Source organism: Hipposideros armiger, unplaced genomic scaffold, assembly GCF_001890085.2.
Source record: "Hipposideros armiger isolate ML-2016 unplaced genomic scaffold, ASM189008v1 scaffold_80, whole genome shotgun sequence".
Lineage (NCBI taxonomy): Eukaryota > Metazoa > Chordata > Mammalia > Chiroptera > Hipposideridae > Hipposideros > Hipposideros armiger.
Window position 1 is genome coordinate 931,986 of NW_017731430.1, and position 18,192 is coordinate 950,177.

Consider the following 18,192-nt stretch of genomic DNA (forward strand, 5'->3'; position numbering starts at 1 on the left):
CATCTTGAAGGACAAGCAGCAGTCAGTCAAAAGAAAATGGGAAGGGTGGAGGCCATTTCAGGATGCAGTATGAAGAAAGGCCAGAAGTTTGAGACAGAATAAGGTGTGTAGCCTGGGGTGGCTGGAATTATAGTGACGAGGGGGAGATGAGCCGTGCGGGTGGAGAGGCAGGCCAATTCAAGTAGAGCTAACTGGACTTCATACTGCCAGCAATCATGAGCCTTTGTAGGGTTTAAAGCATGGCAAGGTCAAGTTTGTATCTGAAGAGACAATTCTAGTAGCTGCGCAGAGCATGAGTTTTAGACAGACAAAACCAGAGTTCGGGGTCCAGTTTAAGAGGTTGTAGAAATACAGGGAAGCGATGCTAAGGGTTTGAACCAGCATCATGGTTCAAGGGTAGCAGGGCCTGGGGAACGGTGGTGGAGAGAGCTTAAGCTTGTTTAGGAGGTGGAATTGGTGCTTATTTGGACAAGGACGGATGGATCAGGACTTGTCAGAGTTTTAGCTGAGGGGGCTGGGCATAAGGGTGCTGGGGGGCGGGGCGTAAATCTGAGGTGGAGAAAGAACAGGAACTGGTTGGACAAGTTGGAGGTATGGTCAGTTTAGCTTAAGGTGTCTGGTTTATCTAGGAAGAGTGGATCATCACATGGATATTTTAGTCTAGAGCATGAGAAAGGCTCTGGTGACATGCTTGCAAGTTGTCAGCTAAAGATGGATTACATTGGATGCCCAGCCTGTTCTGTGCAGTACAGTGAGTTGTCTTTTCCTCCTTATATACTAAGGCAAACATTTATATCTCCATGAATACACAGTGATTAACATCATACCTCCGGCTGGTGCATGAGCAGCAGAGCAATCCCACAGAACTGCAAAATGCTTTAGAAGAGACACAAGTAACCAAATGGTTGTTGCTTTTTTTTCCCCCCAGCGCGTCCGTGGAAATGCCTGCCTCCGAGGGACATCGCTTTAGCTGACCTTCCCACGTCTCCTTCTTGTGCAGTCCAGGGCTCTGCAGCCGTGTTCCGTTCACCATGGCAGAAAAGGCCCCCCCTGGCTTAAACCGGAAGACATCAAGGTCAACGCTTTCTCTCCCACCAGAACCTGTGGACATCATTCGGAGCAAAACGTGCTCGCGGAGAGTGAAAATCAACGTGGGGGGCCTGAACCACGAAGTGCTGTGGAGGACGCTGGACCGGCTGCCCAGGACCCGCCTGGGGAAGCTCCGAGACTGCAACACCCACGAGAGCCTGCTGGAGGTGTGCGACGACTACAACCTGGGCGAGAACGAGTATTTCTTTGACCGGCATCCGGGTGCCTTCACGTCCATCCTCAACTTCTACCGGACAGGCAAGCTCCACATGATGGAAGAAATGTGTGCCCTGTCTTTCGGCCAAGAGCTCGACTACTGGGGCATCGACGAGATCTACCTAGAGTCCTGTTGCCAAGCCAGGTATCACCAAAAGAAAGAGCAAATGAACGAAGAACTGCGGCGGGAGGCCGAGACCATGCGAGAGAGAGAGGGAGAAGAGTTTGATAACACCTGCTGCCCTGAGAAGAGGAAGAAGCTGTGGGACCTACTGGAGAAGCCCAACTCCTCCGTGGCGGCCAAGGTAAGAAAAGCGTGGCAGCGTTGCTGTCCTGTGCGCGGTGCGAAGGGCAGCTGCCTGTGTTCCAGGGAGTGCGGTTGTCTTCACGTGAGATGTGTTGGTAAGACAGAAGGACGTGTGGCTGCCGAGGCAGTGGTGAATCCCTTCCACAAGTCTTACCTGGTCGCGTGCAGGTATGCTGCCTGTGTCATGGCATCACCCTTTTATAGATACTATTGAGCAGGAGCAGGCCTGGGCCCCGGAGGATGGAGGAGGCCTGGTTTCCTCCTGCCGTGCGGTGTTGGTGACTTGGAGGCTTGAGGAGAGAGCGCTAGCTCAGCTCCATCAGGCATGGAGTCTTGCAGAAGGCTGGGGCCTGGGCTCCATCTTGAGTAAAAAGCAAGGTGCTGTCATTGAAAGTGGAGGGGGTGCCTCCTGGCCTGGTTCTCTAGAGGTGCAGAGAAGAGAGTGTGGCCCCGTGTAGCTCAGAGGGCTGGGGGCCCCACGCGTGAGCAAGGGGTCTATCTCATTAAGCTGTGTGAAGAATGAGTTGGTGTCCACATGCACCCATTGACCTCTCCTTGTGAGCTCTATTCTGACAATGATTTGTCTGACTATTGGGGTATGTTTTCCACAATTGCGGTATTACCATATGGGTGAGTTCATAAAATGTTTGCTTGCTATGAAGCTACGTAAATTCATGTGTGTCCATTGTGCCTGCATATTATCCAGTTCCCTGAGTAAATTTTTTTGCCAGTAGTTTCGGTATTTAATTCAACTGCATGATTCTGTTTATCCGATTTTATTTAGAACTTTGAGGGTTAGCGCCAACCGATTTTCATCCCATATATTTAGTCCTATATTGCAATATAAAGTATAAGTAAAAAGTCAAAACAGTCATCTTTAGCTGCAGAAGCATGGTATTGATATTTTGTGCAGATTAGATGAAATGGAACATGAAATAGAGAAAAGAGTGTGTGTCATCATATGAATTCTTTAAATTACAGTTTTTTTCAATTATCTTTTCTTATAAATAGTAACGATTACAGAAATACAATGCCATATGGACCTTTTGATTGGAAATTAAGATTCTGCATAATAATCAATGACTTGTAAATAATGTAAATAATCACCTAAATGTAGATGCTCATCAAACTGCTTTTTATACTACTTAATATTCTGGCTTGGCACCTCGTTTACTCCTAAAGGCATTTTACTTTCTGGCTAAGATGTGGAACTAAATGAAATGAATGGTATTTCTGTTGTACATAATGAGGAAATGTGCATGTTGTTGCAAATGGAAAATTTCCACTAGGTCTTTTTGTGGTTACGAATAATTTGTTTACTTGTGTATTGTCTGGAAGAAAGAAATAGATGTGCTACATTTGTGGGGTTTGGTTTGAGAACGGTTACTGCTCTTTTCCAATGTCAAGGGTTTAGTTACATTTTTGAGTTACTCCTGAAAACATGGAGTGAATTTTGAAGATGAATGACATAAATTCTGGACTTAAGAGAGTAGTTTAGGTGTTAAATTAACTCTTTCAAGCCTTTAGGCAATTGAAGAATAAATCATTGCTCCACCAAGTGTTTTGAGAGGGAGTTAGCCAAATAGTATATAAAAATAAGTAGCTAAATCGAAGAAAATTTGGAAGGTTAATGTGGTTTATTTGCTTATAACAGCATTATTAACACATATCTAAAATTAATCACTGTTATAGGAAATATTTTAAAGCATATACATATATTTTTCTGAAGAATTTCTAGTAAGGATGGAATAGGGTCAATAATTTGATCTCCCAGATGAAGGAGTTTATTTAATCCCTAAATTTTAAAAAGAGCAGTTCATATTCTCTCTCTCTCTCTCTCTCTCTCTCTCTCTCTCTCTCTCTCTCTCTCTCTCTCATTATTTTTATTTCATTTGCAAATAACTGTGTGTTAGTTGGTAGTTACTTAAAATCTACTTCTTCGGAAGACAATTAGCATTTTCTACAATAGCCTAGTATTTTCTTTCTTTTTTTTCTCTCTCTTTTTTTATCTTTATTAAATTTATTGGGGTGACATTGGTTAGTAAAATTATGTAGGATTCAAGTGTACAATTCAGTAATACATCATTTATATGCTACATTGTGTGTTGAACACCCAGAGTCAGTTCTCCTTCCATCGCCATATATTTCACCCCCTTTACCCTCTTCTACCACCCCCTCCTTACTCTCTGGTAACCAATAAACTGTTGTCCGTGATTTTTTTATTTGTTTGTTTGTTTGTTTGTTGCTTTCAGTTTTATATCCCACATATGAGTGAAGTCTTATGGTTCTTGACTTTTTCTGTCTCACTTAGCATGATAATCTCAGGATCTATCCATGTTGTCGCAAATGGCAGTATTTCATCTTTTCTTATGGCTGAGTAATATTCCATTGTATGTATGTAGCACATCATCTTTATCCAGTCATCTGTCGAAGGACACTTTGGTTGTTTCCATGTCTTGGCCACCGTAAATAATGCTGAAGCAGCCATCTCTTGATGTCTGAGACGGTAATATTGATGATGGCTTACTACATTATATGCCCCCATGTATCAGACAGATTTTTTAAGCTTTCTTCAAATTATGTATACACAAAGAAGATAGCTACCTATAAACTATACCTAGCAGCTAAGGATATTGGTTTGGAAATTTTTATGTAGTTATAAATAATAAATTTGTTTCCAAATTATTAATCTTAAGTGAAACTTTGCTAAACTAGGTTCTTTACTAAATTTTCATAAAGGATTTGTGTTTGTTTAAGTGTCTGTGTTTTCCTCTCTGTTTGAATTGTGAAATATTATGGAAATCATTTATATTTGATTATATAGTAGTTTAGTGAAAGTATTGCTCACTTGTCTGAGGTTTGGAACCTTTTATAAACAGCTCTGTATGATGTCTTATGTAAACTACTACCTTTTCCTGCACTCTTCTCAAGTCCTATAACTTGTTATTTCTCCGGAGTAATTCTTGGCGAGGGGAGTGCTAATGCTAGGTTTGTGTGAATAATACTCTTACAACCTAGGAATGCTTTGTTTTGTTAAAGCTGGTAGGATGATACTCCCCTTCACTATTAATAGTATGGTCACATCAGGATCCTACTATGCTGTGAAGCCCTGCTTGTAATCTACGTGTTTTTCTAACTTGCTTAGGAGGTACAATCTCATTGGAGGAGAACAGGTGTTTATTTTGCCTTTTTTCAATTATTGCTTATTCAGTTTAGTAACTCAGTTGAACATATATAGAATGTTCTCTGTGTACTCTGGACGTTCAAGTAGTCATGTAGGATGACACTTCCTTCGCTCCAGAATTAAAAAAGATATATTCTCTTAGCTTAAACAGGGATTTCATATCCTTGAAAATATTTGTTCTTTTCTCTGTTGGTTGTCTGTATTTTATAAGTTATCTATAATATTTCTGTAATGAAGTATAATAGTTATGAGATTACTTGTCAAATCCCTAATAGAGAAGGAAAAACTTGACCTTTTCTATCAAATATTCCATAGTAGGTAATAATAGCTATTCATTAACATGGAATAAATATGCAGTAATTAAGTAATAATTCTTTAACCCATGCTATGTGCATCCATTATGATATTCAAAGCTATTGCAAGGCCCAGTGACCTGTCACACTTTGTCCTTGAGTGTGACCTTGATAATAACAATTTTTCTCTTACAGAGCATGCTTTTTTGTTAATTGAGCTTTCTGGTATGAGTAACGGAAAAACAATGCCAAAACAGAGTTTAAAAGTGTGGTATATTTGCAATGTCTATATTTAACAAAATAACATTTTTACACACACACAAAATACCATGAAATAGAATTGTATTTTTCACAAAATAATGACAGGGCCAATACAAATGATGATTTCATAGTTTTTTGTGGCATATTGTGATCTGGTAATGCGACACAAGTTCATATCTGTACGATAGATAGACTGTCTTCTTTCAATCTTGTCGGTGTAGCTTGGTGACTGTATATATACCCTCATGTAGAGATAAGGTATAAAGTTTACATATGAGGCTGTTTGTGAATGTGGGGCCCAGCCCAAGGCACAGATCTTTGGGTTACCCTGATGTGGCATGCTGGCATGCCTTTCATAGGAACGTGCCGGTGAGGCGATGGGCTTAACTGGCTGCCAGTTTCCTGGGCAGTGATTTGGAATCTGACTTGATCTTGTCCCTCCTCCAGCCCAGGGCAGTTTAGTCAGCCTTTGGATGGGAAACATTCTTCTCTCTTTTCTTTGGCCTCTTCCCAAAGGAACTGCAGTAGCTATTCCTCTTTTAAATATTGCATACAGCGACTTCCGTTAAGAGGTGTTTGAAAGCATTTAAGGGAATGGGTGCCATGGCATGCGGTATTATCATCCTTTGGAAGGAAACACCAACCAGGAAGGGCAGAAGCCTGCCTGAGAGCTGGAAGGAGCTGTATGGACTCTTCAGGACAGCCTGGCACCCTCACTCTGGGTCTCTGAACGAGGTCAAGGACAAAGGAAATCAACCAAGCCTTGAGGCAAACCCAGTGAGGAATGGCTGAGCCTTCTGAGGCAAGCCTCAGCCTGCCACATGAGTGGACGTGGCGTGCAGTGGACGTGGTGTGCAGTGGACATGGTGTGCAATGGACGTGGTGTGCAGTGGACGTGGTGTGCAGTGGACGTGGCATGCAGTGGATTTGGTGTGCAGTGGACGTAGCGTGCAGTGGACGTGGCGTGCAGTGGACGTGGCGTGCAGTGGACGTGGCGTGCAGTGGACGTGGTGTGCAGTGGACGTGGTGTGCAGTGGACGTGGTGTGCAGTGGACATGGTGTGCAGTGGACGTGGTGTGCAGTGGACATGGTGTGCAGTGGATGTGGTGTGCAGTGGACGTGGTGTGCAGGGCATTGCCCTCCAAGGGGCCCATGTCAAGTGCCAGGTCAGGAAGCTAAACTGTAAGCAGCCTTATTGGATCAGCATAGTGTGAGGCAAGATCTGCAGGAAGACATTTCTGTTCACGGGAACTGGTCCAGTGAGAGCCCCCAGCAGCCCTGTTGGGCAGGGTCCAGGGTCAAGTGGGGGCCGCTATTTATTTTCTGCTTCCTTCTCCTCCATTTCACTACTTATCCATCACTACCACTTATTTACCCAAGGATTCCTCTCTCATTCGCTTCCGTTTTTTCCCATTCTCTCCTCCTTCCTTATCCTCCCACCCTCACTGACCCCTCCTTCTTTCAGAAGAGGGACAATGATTGACTAGAGAATTGTTTCTCAACCACTAAGGAGTACGATTTTGTCAGGTAGGGCAGCGTTTGGAGGGCTACAATCTATTGTAATAGCTAAGATGGTTTTCACCTCTTCCCACAAGAACCAGTTTTCTCCCCTTGCAGGGATATTGCTCCCTTGGAGAATGCATGGAATGGGGGAAAGGAGGTGGCCGTGTGTCCTGCCCCTGGATCGTTACCTCCACACACCCACGTGACCATCACCATGGGCACAGCACAGCACTTAAAGCAAGCATGGGAGGGTTAGGAGACCTTCATCATCCTTGGATCAAGAGGGAAGCTGGTGGTGGCAGAGGTACAGACTGTGTGTGTCCCTGGAGCTCCATCCAGCCCTCTGGAGAGCCTGAGGTCAAAGCTGTGAGTTTCCCAGGGGATGGTGTCTGCTTGGGTGCACGACCCGTGACAACTCGTTGAGAACCGCACGCCCCCCTCTAAGTGAATTCCAGTGTTTGCCTTTCAAGTCACGGAAATAGTGAAGTGAAAATGAATCCAACTCAAACAGGATCTCCTGTGTTCTGCTCCAGGGGAACAGAATGCACAACATCTCATTCTATTTATGGCTTATGGATCAGTCATTCTAATGCTTTGAATGAAAAAAAGAAAGGTATTGGAACAGAGCCATAAATTACCTCCTTTTAGTCCAAAAACAGAACTTTCACACGTTTTGTGTGTGTGTGTGTGTGTGTGTGTGTGTGTATAATATTAAATATATATAGTCAAGTGAACAATTCTGCCCATACAAAATTCTCAATTTAGCTTTCAGAAGCCTCTCTTAGTGATAAACAATAGCAGTAGCCATTGAAACCGGAAATGGGCCCCAAAGTGAACTGATGCGGTATGAGCCTTCACAGAAATCTCTCTCTGTCGAGGCACCTCTGTCGACCCAGCAGTACTCCAGCTCTTTTTTTTCTTCTTTAAGATTTTTATTGGGGAATTAGGAAAGGGAACATTGTGTTTTTTCAGGACCCATCAGCTCCAAGTGAAGTCATCCTTCAGTCTTAGTTGTGGAGGGCGCAGCTCAGCTCCAAGTCCAGTTGCCACTTTCAATCTTAGTTGCCGGTAGGCACAGCACACCATCCTATGTGGGAGTTGAACTGGCAACCTTATTGTTAGGAGCACGTGCTCTCACTAGCTGAGCCAACCTGTCACCTGTTGGCAGCTCAGCGGCAGCTCAGCTCGGGTGCAGCTCTCTGGCCCATGTAGGAATTGAACTGGCCACCCTGTTGCTCAGAGCTTGCGCTCTAACCAACGGAGCCACCCGGCTGGCCCTCCAGCTCTTATCTAGGATTGTGAGTGGCTAATTAGTGTGCCAGCCATGGTGTTTCTGTGTTGTTCACTGTTTTCCTGCCTTGCCCTGCCCTTTCTATCTACCTCCCGGCTGTACAGAAGGTGCTGTTGGTGCTCTTCACATAACACGCTGTGAGTTCAGAGGTGCTCACAAGCCATGGCATAAAAGGACTTGGATAGTCTGTGGAGGTGTAGCTTGGAGATATGTGTTTCTAAAATATATAATCCATGCAGACTAACTGGTTGAAAGCCTAGAAGAAGTTGGGTATAAGAAAATAAAACAGATAAGATAGAAAACATTGGGTTTTGATGAAAATATCTCAAATATTCCGTTCTTTAGCTTCAGTGGTCCTGGTTCTAGATCAGTGCGTCTCTGCTTTCCCCGACAGGCTGCCCTAAAAATGCACCGCTCTTTGTCCACTTGCCCTCATTTGATCAGGGAGAGAATGGTGAGAAAAGAGGGGGAGATTTATATAAAGCCCACACCCCACATTCTTTTACCTAAGGTGCCATAGGTCCTGGCTTTACTGAGAACAGCTGGGTTAATGCCTTTTGTCCTAGACTAATTATTAACAGCATCTCCTTTCACTCTTAAACAGTGTCCCACTTTGGACAATAAACTATATGATCACCTTACATGTGAATAGTATTTTTTTTTAAATTACCTAAGAATCATGCACTTTTCATTTCCTCTTTGCTTCTTGCTCACATTTGAAGAGGGCCAGTCTTAATTTTCAAGCAATTTTTCCATCTCTTTTGAAAAATCGTTGGTTTCCATTAATATTAAAAAAAGACATTCAGATTCCTTTCAAGCTTTATGTTTAAACCTCAATAAGCAATTATCATTTTGAAAGTAAAACAAACAAACAAACAAAAAACTGAGTTCTTTCTACGTTATTTAATGCTATCACAAAACAGAGTACATTGGCAGTATTGAAAAATCTGGCTTTGAAAATCCATGTACATTGCTTTGGTTATTAACAGATTTGTTTATCTCAAGTGAGAGACATTAAAAAGTGAATGGTGTTCTGTTTTAGGTAAGCATAAGTATTATGAGAGAATGGCCACAATATTTAATACTCCACTTTGGAAGACTCTAGAAGGTTCTGAATAATATTTTACATTGTGTTTTTATCATTATGTCCCATTTTGAAAAAGGAAGAAGAGAAATACTTTCCAAATGCTAAGAGTTTATAAGGACATTCCCATGGTGCATATGCCTTGACCTTGATGGCCTCTCCATATTATTTTCTTAGAAGCATTTATGTTGTCCAGTGGAATTTTGCCCTGAAAGTTTCATCTAATAATTGCATGAAAGTACAGTCATGTAACTTCTTTGATTCCTCAAGGAGATGATTAGCCATTGCCTCATCCATATTTATTTATATTGTTACTGTTTAAATTTCCCCCAAACATGTTAGAAAATGCCCCAGTCCCCTTATAATCATCAGTTGGCACTGAGACATGGTATAGATAGAGCAGTTAGTTACCTTGGAATTGAGCATGAAAAGATGCTCTTTTGAATGTCACTAATCTTTTCTCTTTTATTAGTGCTCTTATATTTTACAGAAATACTTGGCATATAGAAGGAAACGAACCTGTTGATATGCAACTGTTTGTTATGGAATGTTGAATTAGCCAAACTTATTGACTATTAAATATTCCATTATAAAATATTGAATATTTATTGAATGTTAACTATTACATACATTGAATCATCAAGAATAAAAAGCTTTGAGCATTCCCTTTAATTTTGATTCCTCTACATTTCCTCTTGTTCCACAAAAGAGGAAGCTTACTTAAAATGTGTACACTGATAATTGAAATAAAATAACAATAAAAGAATTCAAAGCAAAAAAATAGAACTAGAAGAAACATATTTTAAATTATTGCAGTACTAGGGAATACTTCGTTTTTTGCCAAACATTTTGAGTAATTTCAATTAAAAATTACAATCTTACAATGTAAAATGGAATTGAATTTCATAAACAAAATATGTGTTTGTGATAGAAAAATTTACCTCTCTGGCCTTAGAGAATATTGTTAATTGCCCCAATGTAAGAGTCATTCTTAACATAAAGACTCTGTATATCCTTGTGAATTGACCGTTCTGATAAAGACATTTTCAAAATAATTAACAAAATTGGTTCTAAAAGAATTACTGGAACCAAAGTTCCTTTTTGATCAAAGCATGATTACATAGAAAACCTCCAGCTGCTAGTATATAATTCACAAAGTAACTTTAGGTTACAATAGGTTTTTTTCAGTTCTGGAATTGATTTAGCATTGGTGGTTTTATTCCATTTGAGAATAACCTGAGTTCCATGACATTCAATAATCTGTAATGTGCTAAGGTGTATCTCTGAATTCTGTATAATGTGAGGTTGGCCTGGAGGAACTAGTGGCTTTGACAGTGAGTGAGCTTGGCTGGCCGCCTGGCAGTGTTAGCCTAACCCAATGTGGTTTTTTCTCCTTATGGACACATGCACCAACTTTCATTAAATGTTCCTGTATTTTATAGGGGAGATTATATGGTATGGTAGAGATTGGTGAAGCTTTCTCAGGACACATCCCTCATTAAAAAGACCCGATTTAGATGTGCTAAGAGTGACAGGAAGCAGTGGGCCTAGAAGCATCCTTGCCCACCTGCCACCTGGTGGTCGTTGAAAGCCTTCCTACCTCTGCAGTGGAACAGACTAGGATAAAGGAGTCCCCAGCCCATGGCAGCCGGTACGCTGCACACAGCGTGTGGACATCGAAGGCAAGCTGTACTTCCTGTATTTCTCAGCTGCATTCAGCCCTTCAGCCATCTTCCTCTTTCCTCGCGTCTCCTGGAATACAAGGTGATGATGCCTTTATGATTTACAGTCAGAACTTTGAAGGCCTGGAGGAGACCAAGACTTTTCTGTAATTGCTAGGTCAGCCTTGATACACAGATAAAATTAATCTAGAATAGAGAAACCAGACATGGATCAGCTGGGAACAGAGAAGTATGGTGACCGGCCCAGAGACAGATAATAAAAAAGTACAAGAGGCATCAGATGCTTGCTTTTATCTCTCTAAAAGTTTTTCAGGAGGCACTAAAAGCTAACATCAGAACTGTATCAGATTTGTACCTATCTATATTTAGTTTTGGCTGTGTATACATCTGTGTGTAAGTTAACTCCTTTGCTTGTGTGTAAAATGAATGGGTTTCCCCCCCCCCCCTTAATTCATCTCCTTAATATCTTTAGAAAACTTTAAGTGAAAGAATCCTGGATAATACTAAGGACAGGTACCCGAAGTAGACAGAGTCAGCTGACAGTGTTTGTACTGGTTTCTGTGTTTAGGGTGGGCGGACCAGGTAGCTGAAGCCCTCACTGAGTGGTACCTAAACTAGCTTTGTTCGTGTGAGTGTGTGTGTGTGTGTGTGTGTGTGTGTGTGTTACCTGTTAAACACACTGCCCTCACTCCGTTAGAGCATATTCTAATAATCCATCTGCACAAAAATGCAATGAACTTCAACCTATATTTGGTAATCTAGGGTAGATATAACTTTATCATCCAAATATGACAGCTCAGACAGAATATAAACTTTTGTGATAACCTGGTCAGGCAGGAAGTCCATGGGAATTGCTCTAATGATCTAAGAATAGCAGGAAAAAAATGTTTTTTTGAGTTTGCCAGGATTTTGTTTCAGGATGCTCGAAGTCATTGCCCGCCTAGATTTCATGCTTTTGCTTATGTCTTGAGTCACTTCTGACACAACCACAAGTGTCGAACGCCACTTTAAATAGCTTCTGCAGCCCACACCATAGCAGCACCACAGACAGCCAAGGAATCCCGCCCAGCTCCGAGTGGGGTTACTTGGTGGTGGCGTCCTTCACTGAACGAACCTCATTCGCACATGAGTGAAAGAGCTCCCCACCTTCTAATCACTGTTTTATCTCTAATTAATATAAAACCTAAAGTTTGGATATTGGAGTGCAGTTGTCTTATCTAGTGACACCTGAATGAAATCCTCAACTAAATGTGTGCCTCAAATTAGATTTTAAAAAATTCAAATTTCATTTTAATTCTTAGGGTCATCTCTGTCTTTGGCAACATTTTGTATAGAGATTATCTAATTTGTACATTGGTGTCCAAGCATCTAGTTTCAACCAGAATTTGGTTGAATTGAAAAATAACTCAGTGCCACTATGTATGATGTATAGCAACAGATTTGTGCTGTTATATATTAGAGATATTTCATTCATACAATGGTAATTTCCACTTTCGGAAGTGAGCCAGAGGCCCTGCATAATACCCTTAAGGTGAGCAACCTGTTCCATTTTGGTGCAGGTTTTAGGTTAGAGGCAATCTTGTTTTTTAAAAGGTGATAATTTGTTATGCCACAGAAGGAATGAACTACAAATGCAATGAGAGGAAAAATGAAATAGTAGGCTAGAATCTAGTATAACATGAATTTGCTATTACATACTTGCTATATAAAAAAGCCAGCACAAAGGGCCGGCCGAGTGGCTCAGTTAAGAGCTCACTCAAGAGTGTGAGCTCTGAGCAACAGCGGTTCGATTCCTGGCCCGAGCTGAGCTGCCGCTGAGCTGCCAATAGGTGGCAGGATGGCTCAGCTAAAAAAAAAAAAAAAGCCAGCACATTTTATTATATTTCTCAAATGAATTCTGCAGGTGTGAAAATCGTTGTATTATATAAGTAATTGCATTATGAGCCTATTATAATTCGAAGCAGAAATCTGTTTTGAGCACTGGTCTTAATTTTTCAAACTCTAGCTCATGAGCCATTATAAATATTTTAAATTGCATGGAGTGTTTACAAAGTGCTAATCACACACACTTTTTTTTTTCTCAAAGTGCTGTGTATACATTATTCATGAGGTACCTTAAAGGGTAGCAGACTGTTTTGATAGGCATATTTGAACAATGCATCAGGTACGGTTCTGTGCTTAAAGAAATATTATACTACAATTAAAGAAAATGTGGGTCCTGCATTCACCGGTCTGTGTTAAGTTTTCCGGCATATGCCATGACATTGATAAACTTTTCTCCCCTGCTGCACTTGGATGCATACACCTAAAATTGAGTCCGAAGACTAGATGACAGGTTTCTGCTGTTCACCAGACACTGTGTTCTGGCTGCGATGAGGTGGCCTCACAGGGTACTTTTAGTATTGAGATGGTTCCACAAGATGCCACAGTGCCACCAGTGGGTGCTTTGAAAATATCCAAATGCCTTTCTCGTTGTAGCTCAGCCCACGTGAAGAAATGTCTGTATTCCTTCTTCAAGCTCTTCTTTTCTCTCTGTCTGAGGAGGCTCACCTTCCCCTGTTCTTCTCTCCATAACTGCTTCTCAGCCCCATCACCTGGGTCAGCCCTTCCAAAGGATGCAAAGGAAATCGTGTCCCACGGCCTGCTTCACATATGGCTTTGATGGTTCCCTCAAGAGCCTTTTTCATCAGAGATGTTTTAGTTACACTTCATTGGGCAATTATTTTTATTAAAGTACGATTGACATACAACATTATTCCATTATTTCCAGGTGTACGACATAATGATTCGGTATTAGTAAATGTTGCAAAATGACCACCACAGTAAGTCTAGTGAACATGCATCACCATGCAATTTTTTTTCCTTGTTTTAAGGACTTTTAAGATCTCTTAGCAACTTTTACATATGCAATGCAGTATTACTGAATATAGACACCGAGCTTTACACGAACAGCAACTGATTTTCCATTGGATTTCTTGGGCACCAGTTGGATCTCACATTTGTTGTTAGCCTGGTTCTAAACCTTTTCATGAGATGACATCTACTTAAATTTCAGTGACACTGAATGTGGTGAAGAGTCCAAATTAGAGAAGGTAAATAAACCAGGAAAATCCAGATTTTACTTTGTCCTTAACTTATATATGTCATTTGTTTTTAGCCAAAGGATCTGAGTCTGAGAGTAGGTAGACTTTTTTATTCTAGAGTCTTTAAAACCATGATCTAAATAGTATTTTCCCTCTCTACTTGAAAGCATCTGATTCTTCACATGCCCTGGGCCCTCCCTTAATCCGTGAGCTCTGGCTGTGCAAAATAAGCTGGTTTTGCTTTCACTCCCTCCTAATAGTTGTCACTATCCCCAGAGCCTCCTGTTTGGAGCAGAAATCTGACTCTGGGGGGATAGACGGTGGTTAATTGATACCTGATACAGTAACAGATGCTTTATCATGAGGCGATATTAGCGTCTGTTTTCCAAGTCCTCGGTGACATGTAGCTATAATTCTCTAATATCATCCAAATGTTCTTATTGTCTTCTGATTCGGAGACCAGTTCTTTTGTAGAAGTACTGCTTTCCTCATAACCTGGTAAAAATGAACCTTGTTCCCTGCAGCCCAGTCATGAAGTAAAACCTACATTTTCTTGTTCCTTCGGTAACGAGTATGACCTTCCTCAAAGGGCAGGAGGGGAAGAGTTTATATTGAGCATCTGCTGCGTGACATCTATTGCACTTGGAGATTTTCATAGGGACCCTCACAACAGAGGTTGGCGAACGTTTTCTGTAAAGGGCCAGATAGTAAACATTTCCATCTTCGGGGACCATAAGGTCTCTGTCACAACAACCCAACTCTGCTCTTGTGGTGTGAACACAGCCACAGACAACACGTAAGCAGATGGGCCTTGCTGAGTTTCAGTACAGCTTGACAGTGGGCTGGACCTGGCCCAGGGGTCACAGTTGGCCTACCACTGCCTTCTGTCAACCCTGTGAGAAAGATATCACTAACCCCATTTTACAGGTTAAAGAGGTGACACCCAGAAATATCAAATCCGTGTCTATAGTCTCTCACTGTGTGGCGTATTGGGATTTGTATCCTGTCTCATGAAGCCTGGAGTTCCCCACAATTCTTTTTCCTGTCCCGTTTTGTTTGTCATAACCTTTTTCATCATTTCATTGTCTAATGTTCCTGTCCCTGAAAACTGGTTGGTGACTAAAAATCATCTTACTGCTGTACTCCCTTGCTGTCATGCAGGACAACTACCAATCATAAATTTTAGCCTAAACGTTCCCCATCTTCACCTCAGCACATGGATGCAACTACCATTGCGATCTTGAACTCTGATGACAACCACTGAGCCTTCCATTTCCTGCTAAATCTGTACTTTGTCCCTATTGCAACCTCTTTTGCTCTTTTTCTACTCAGTTGGGACCATGGCCACAGTCTAGGCATTGGTCATCTCATTGGATTGTGGTGATGTCACTAACTGGATTTTTCCCCTTCATTTTCCTCCAGTTCTAATTGATTCCCCGTGTAGCCAACAGAATTACCTTTCAAAAACATGGCCGATTGGGTCATTTCCGAACTGGTAACCTCAGTGATTTTTCATTGCCCACAGCCTAGTTCAGACTCCTTAGCTTTAAATTTAAGACACTTCACAACCTTTGTAGCTGACCACATGCCATATCACTCCTCATATAACGTCCTTGAATAACGTTGTTTTGTTGTAACATTGATGAGATGCCACAGAGCTTAACTCATTTATAGCAATTAGTCTATGCTAAAAATTGGTTTCGTTATGTGTTTCACCACAGTTCCAAGAACTTATCGACAATGTTCAGTGAGGACTTACTGTAGATAAGACTCCAGTTATATTCTAGACTACTCTGAAGGCAGGGCTCTGGTCTAGACAGGTTGTTTCCTGCTCCCAACAAGCAGTCCTCTCACATGGCTGTATCCACCCAGAGGAGACATCTTTTACTGATTTGCACAAAGGTGCCTTGTAACCTGGCTGCAGCCACATCTGCATACACCTGGCACGTTCATGGTTCTGTGGCTACCCCTGCTTTTCTGATCTAGAATGCCCTTTGCCCCTTTTCTGTCCTTCCTGTGTCTCAGCTTATATGTCCCTCTGCTGTGATGTCCACCTGACTCTCCCCTGTCTGTTTTTCCCTAGCTCTTTCTTCATAGTCATAATCTAGAGATTCTTGCTGTGCTCTGCTCATCTTCCCAGCTAGGTTGTCTCACTTGAATGTGCAGACCACATCTCTTCATCTTCACTTCCTGACACCCAGCCCAGTTCCTGGCATATACCAAACACTCAGTACCTGCTCCAAAGGGCAGCTGTAACAGCAAGACCAAGTGTTTTCTAGTGTTTCTATTTCTCTGTGAAAATTAAACAACGTAGAAATTGAATATCTCATCGCAGCGATTAGACCTGAGTAATGCTAGGTTTCTTTTAGGCAGGTTCAGGAATCTGGATCTCTTACCCATTTAAAATGGCTTTATGTTTTTGAAATAGGCTGAGAGCCATCGATGTGGGTTTTCCACTTTTCCATTGTATAAATTCTCCCTCTAGAATAGTGTGTAGGCTGCTCTGTGTGCCACAGGGTTTATGCAAAGAAAGGTGCTGCTGAGAAGCAAGCTTTCAGATGCTTTGCTTTGCTAAGATTGCTCATTTTATCTGAACTACAGGTTCTGGGAACTCATTTTTTTATAAACTAAATTTTTTGGGGTAACATTGGTTAATAACATTATAAGTTTCAGATGTATAATTCTATAATACGTCATCTGTATGTTCCCTTGTGTGCTCACCACCCAAAATTTAGCTTCCTCTGTCCCCCTATATTTGACTCCTTTTACCTTCTTCATCCCTGCTAACCCTCTTCCCTTCTCGTAACCACCCTTCTGTTGTCTGTGTCTGTGAGTTTGTTTTGTTTGTTCTTTCGTTGCTTTTTGTTTTATATCCCACATGAGGGAAATCATACATTTCTTGTCCTAATCGATCTGATTTAATTCACTTAGCATGATATTCTCACAGTCTATCCATGTTGTCACAAATGGCCATATTTCAACTTTTTAATGGCTTAATGTTATTCATTATATATGTGTACCCCATCTTCTATATCCAGTCATCAGCCAAAGGACACTTAGGTTGTTTCTATGTCTTGGCTATTATGAATAATGCTGCAGTGAACATAGGGGCTCATAGATCTTTACAAATAAGTGTTTTCAAATTGTTTGGGTAGGTACGCAGAGGAGGGATTGCTGGGTCAAATGGTAGCTCATAGGTAAAATGTAGCCTGTGTGTCAATGGATGGAGGCTTGATCTGGCCCCAGGGGGCAGGCAGTCCTTCCATGCCCTCTAGAGGATAAATAGATCATTTCTTTACATTCAGCCACCCACCATTTGCAGGACTTTGGGCTCAAGTGGGGGTTATCCACTTGGATAAGTCACAAATGTGGATAAATCCAAGATTTGAATCAAGACAGACCTACAACATGGTGTCTTTATGTAGGACTATGAAGAGAATCTGTAAAAAAAAAAATTCTTAATGGCATATGTCAAAAAGGATCTTTATTTTTACAACAAAACTTTAAAGAACCATAATGGTATCAACATGGGGAAACTGACTTTTATTATAATCCAAAAAAGATATTTTCTGAAAATTTCTAGTTTGAGTTTTCTTTAATAAAAATAAGGCATTTCCTTTTCATCTCAAAATTGCTTGCTATCAGCATGCCACTTGGTCATCAAGTATGTTCAATTATCAAATATTATTCTGATATTTAATGCTGTACTGATGGAATTTTCTAGAACAACCTTAGTCAATTCCTTAAAATTCCCCAGCCACTTAGGAAGTATTTTTGACATGTTTCAATTTACTAATTCATAAAATTATTGTTGGAAGAACTACTTAGTATGTAAGAAAGCTTTAAGCCTTATACATGTCTTCTAAGAATTTTAATGAGATAGCTGCTGAGTAGAACCATTTTCATTTGTTAAATTTTTTTACTTTATTATATCTCAGTTTTTAAGAGTTTTTAGTGGCATTGTAGTATAATTTAATTCTTTCAATTCAGTTGCAAAAGGTAACTGTCAAGTTAAACTATGTTTTCAGTTCAGCTGTTAATTATTTGTGCAACCACACCAGAGGAAAAGTAATCTTTGAAGAGATCACAAGATTTTTATGGGAAATAAAATTGATAGCTATGGGCCGGCCGAGTGGCGCGATGGTTAAGAACTCGCTTGGGATGCCAGAGGGCCCCGGTTCGGATCCCACATATGAGGG

At 41.2% G+C, this 18,192-nt stretch overlaps 1 protein-coding gene across 5 annotated transcripts in view; it reads left to right on the plus strand.

Annotated features, from left to right (window-relative positions):
• The window catches only part of KCNB2 (potassium voltage-gated channel subfamily B member 2), a 375,151-nt gene that overhangs the window by 28,000 nt on the left and 328,959 nt on the right, over positions 1 to 18,192 (plus strand). For all 5 annotated transcript variants that reach the window (XM_019643580.1, XM_019643579.1, XM_019643575.1 and 2 more), the window contains one exon: positions 929 to 1,610. In XM_019643580.1, the coding sequence (XP_019499125.1) occupies positions 1,032 to 1,610 (579 nt within the window). In that variant the 5' untranslated portion in view covers positions 929 to 1,031. The remainder of the gene's footprint in view (positions 1 to 928; positions 1,611 to 18,192) is intronic.